Source organism: Cetorhinus maximus, chromosome 14 (assembly GCF_964194155.1).
Source record: "Cetorhinus maximus chromosome 14, sCetMax3.hap1.1, whole genome shotgun sequence".
Classification (NCBI taxonomy): domain Eukaryota; kingdom Metazoa; phylum Chordata; class Chondrichthyes; order Lamniformes; family Cetorhinidae; genus Cetorhinus; species Cetorhinus maximus.
The window spans coordinates 114,309,521-114,313,765 of record NC_135892.1 but is presented as its reverse complement, the minus strand read 5'-3'; the positions used below and the strand labels follow the sequence as shown (position 1 = coordinate 114,313,765).

Below are 4,245 nucleotides of genomic sequence, written 5' to 3'. Positions count from 1 at the left end.
ATGAAACACAGGAACCTAGGAGCAGGAGTAGGCCATTCAGCCCATTGAACATGCTCCACCCTTCAATTAGATCATGGTAAATACTGACACAAAGTAACTATTCATCATCACTGTTTTCAGTGTTCAGGAGATCCACATTTCTTCTGACTGTCTTTCTTACCCTAATATAATTATAAACATTTTTGTCCTGATTTTAATATCCCTTGCAAGTTTCTTTTCATATTCATTTTTGCATCTCTTATAATCTGTTTTGCCACCCTTTGTTGTCCTTTGTAACTTTCCGATAAGCCAGGATCTGGGTTTTTTGTGTTTTAGCATGCTGCTTCTTTTGGTTTTATGTTGTCTCTTACCTCTTTAGTTGTCCATGGCTGTTTTTTTAACAAGTAGAAGCTCTTTTCCCTTCGGAGTAGAAACTGTTTGTCTATCACTTTAAATTGGGTTTTGAACGCCTTCCGCTGGTCTTCTGGCATTGTACCCATTAACAGATTAATCTAGTTTACTCTGGACAGTCTCTGTCACAATACATTGAAGTCACCCTTACTAAAGTTAGAATTTTAGCTGTTTCATGTTTCTCCCTTTCAAACACAGCATTGAAGTTGACAAGATAATGATGACTGTTAGATAAATGTCCATGCACTGTTCATCATCTGAAACAGATTTAGCCAATAGTCTAAGTCTAATGTTTGGTTCTGTGACATAATGGAGCAGAAAGCTATCCTGAACACATTCAAGGAATTTACTACCCTTTTGAATTGTATGTTTGTCCAAATCTAAATGAAAATTAAAATGTATCTCCTCCTACACTGCTCTGCTCTTGCATGTTTGTGAGTCTCTGTAATGGGTGTATCTATTTGGGACGTTTATGTTTTATTCGTGCTTTAGCATGTGGAGAAATGATGGTTCAACTCCCCTCGATATGGGGCCTCTGATCTTCACTTACCCTCTATGGGGTGGCATTGAATGCAGGTCAAAGTGTTCCATGTATAAAGTCAGTGGCTCAGCCCTTCTCAAGGTGCTGAGTCAGGACCAGTACTGAGAGTGCACGGCTGGTGACACTCAGTGAGGGGAATATTAACAGGCAACCACCTCCCAGAACTCAGCAATCTTCACCTGTTAACAACAGAATTTATCCAACATCTTACAGCTTCATGACTTTGATCATATGCAGTAAAGCAAATATTTACAGAGTTGAATGGTGGGCAGTTTCTCATATTATTAATGTCGTATGAAACCATATCACAAGATATGACAACTTTTGAGAATCCTAATGTGGGTACAGGCAGCAGATCAATGTGCTGCTAACCATCAGCCACAGCTAAACTTCGATGTGAATAGACCTGAACAACACGACCTAGACTGGCAGAGAAACAGGAGGAAGAGTTGACACAGTATAGAGCACTCTACAGAGAAAATGGAGGCTGGTGAATTTGGCTCATTATATGATACTTCCTGGAAATGTTGGAACTCGATTCAGTATCCTCCGGATGCAAAAGCTACTGATTCCTCAGTTCTCAAACCCCAGCTGATTAATTGAGGGAGGTGGCCTTTCACCAACAGGACCCCAGCCTCCTCTCAGTTTTGTTTCTGGTACAGGGTAGACTCCATCTTGTGTGACTTTCCCAAGTGCTGGTTCAGTTCTGTGGACAGAGTATCTGACATTTGCTCCACTTGACTGGCAAGTTGGTTGATGGCCTGAAGCATTGCCTCCATCCTGCAAAGCTTCTCCTTGAACCTAACAAAGGAGAGGGCAACATTGATATAAGGTCAATCCGAAAACGATCTGTCAAGAATCTCCATGTCTGTTACTGCAATCAGCCACCGACAAAAACAAGTTACCATTATCCACACCCAATAAGGTGCAGGGGGAGCTTTACTCTGTATCTAACCCCGTGCTGTACCTGTCCTGAGAGTGTTTGATGGGGACAGTGTAGAGGGAGCTTTACTCTGTATCTAACCACGTGCTGTACCTGTCCTGGGAGTGTTTGATGGGGACATGTAGAGGGAGCTTTACTCTGTATCTAACCCCGTGCAGTACCTGTCCTGGGAGTGTTTGATGGGGACAGTGTAGAGGGGGCTTTACTCTGTCTCTAACATCATACTGAACCTGTCCTGGGAGTGTTTGATGGGGACAGTGTAGAGGGAGCTTTACTCTGTATCTAACCCCGTGCTGCACCTGTCCTGGGAGTGTTTGATGGGGACAGTGTAGAGGGAGCTTTACTCTGTATCTAACCCTGTGCTGTACCTGTCCTGGGAGTGTTTGATGGGGACAGTGTAGAGGGGGCTTTACTCTGTCTCTAACACCATACTGAACCTGTCCTGGGAGTGTTTGATGGGGACAGTGTAGAGGGAGCTTTACTCTGTATCTAACCCCGTGCTGTACCTGTCCTGGGAGTGTTTGATGGGGACAGTGTAGAGGGAGCTTTACTCTGTATCTAACCCTGTGCTGTACCTGTCCTGGGAGTGTTTGATGGGGACAGTGTAGAGGGAGCTTTACTCTGTATCTAACCCCGTGCTGTACCTGTCCTGGGAGTGTTTGATGGGGACAGTGTAGAGGGAACTTTACTCTGTATCTAACCCCGTGCTGTACCTGTCCTGGGAGTGTTTGATGGGGACAGTGTAAAGGGATCTTTACCCTGTACCTAACCATGCCCTGTACCTGCCCTTGGAGTGTTTGGTGTGATGCTAAGTGCCCTACAAAGAAGGCCCTTTGTTCCTCTTCCCTTCCAACTCTGTCCTTTGTAAAACAATTCGGTGTCAATGGCCAAAGCTTTTTCAAGCTTTGTTCCTGGCCATGTGTGTAATGACCTTTAATGGGTTCAGTACTTACTTTGTCACATGGTTATTCGACGTTGGATCTGCATCAAGAGTTTCGGAGATTTCTGTCATGATGTTGTTGGATTGCTCATTCCGTTCCTTAATGTCTAAGACAGTCTCTGTGATCAGTGACTGGTAGCTCACTTTTCCAACCTCTGCATCGACTGCTGATGCCAAGCTTTCCAAAACTGAACTGCTGCCATTTAAGAGACGCTTCACTGGCTTCAGGTCGTCTTCGGTAGCAGGGATGATTGCTTCATGCTCACTAGGAATGGTCTGTCCATTGATCAACACTGTGATTGCGCACATGTTCGAGATTTCCTCATCATCCATCATTCCGAATGCAGCCGCAGTGTCAGCCATGAGAGTGACGTTTGGAAACAAGGGGAGGAGTGAATCCCGAGGATCAGCCTGTGATATATTATCTTCCCTGCTCTCTGCTCTGTTGCCATGGAGAAGGTAGGCTCCCAGGATACAATGCAAGGTCCACAGGAACCTCATGCTGACCTGAAGAGGAGATCAGATAGAGTTTCTGTAATGTCACCCACTGGCACCCATGCCTCAGCCAATCCACATACATGTCTTTGTCAGACCCAGACCTATATTTCCTTAGTTCTGATGAAGAGTCATACGGACTCGAAACGTTAACTGTATCCCTCTCCGCAGATGCTGTCTGACCTGCTGAGTTTTTCCAGCTATTTTTGTTTTTGTTCCAGACCTGACTGATCCTGACCTGTCTCTCACCGTCCACCCACTGGAAAATTCATTGTTTCTTTTTACCTGCTGTGTACTGTGCAGGTACAGGAGCTGACACTGAGATACACAGGATACATAGGCAAGAAGTCAGCATAACAGAATCCAAATGGAATGGATTGTCCCTGTCAGTAAATCAGACCAATATTTGGAAAGAAACTTCAATTCTCCCAGCCAGTGAAGACTCCTTAAACAACTAAACCCCTGATAAACCCAAAGGCTCACACAGTCAGATACACACACAGAAACGCAGACACACGGCAGCTAATGAACAAAAATGTTACCTTAAAGTGATGCAGTTGTTAAATGGATTGACTCTGTACTCTCAGATTTTGCAGTTTTTCTGACTCATTCCCTAGTATCCTGGGGGAGCGAAGCATTGGCTGTTTCCAGATCCCGAGAAGCAGTGTTTGGTGTTGAGATGTTCTGCGTTCCTGTGCTTTATTTTGTTATTTATTTTTCATTGGCTGCTTGATGATGCAATCGCCTGCACATCTGTAATATGTTAATGAATAGCAGATGAAACCCTAGCCTTAGTCAGGCAGTAGAACTAAACACAGGCTTTGGTCATGAATCTTAAAGGGACAATGGCAGCAGAAACATACTTTTAAATAAGTTATTCTCAGGATGTGGGCAGTGCTCTCAAACTGCTGGTAGCAATTTGATACAACTGAGTGA

General features: G+C 44.2%; 1 protein-coding gene across 1 annotated transcript; it reads right to left on the bottom strand.

Moving 5' to 3' along the window:
• Window positions 1–1,195: 1,195 nt before the first annotated feature.
• On the bottom strand, window positions 1,196–3,965 carry LOC144689970 (uncharacterized). The gene is made up of 3 exons (XM_078557501.1): window positions 3,852–3,965; window positions 2,828–3,321; window positions 1,196–1,732 (listed from the first exon to the last, which is right to left on the bottom strand). The coding sequence occupies exons 2-3, from the start codon at window positions 3,313–3,315 to the stop codon at window positions 1,573–1,575; spliced, it is 648 nt and encodes a 215-aa protein (XP_078413627.1). The 5' UTR covers window positions 3,316–3,321; window positions 3,852–3,965; the 3' UTR covers window positions 1,196–1,572.
• Window positions 3,966–4,245: the final 280 nt, after the last annotated feature.

Bases quoted from the DNA above. Each gene is read 5' to 3' on its own strand.
- LOC144689970 (XM_078557501.1), bottom strand. From the start codon at position 3,315: ATGAGGTTCCTGTGGACCTTGCATTGTATCCTGGGAGCCTACCTTCTC. The intron at 1,733-2,827 runs GTAAGTACTGAA...CTCCTTTGTTAG, and splicing joins TCGAATAACCATGTGACAAA to GTTCAAGGAGAAGCTTTGCA.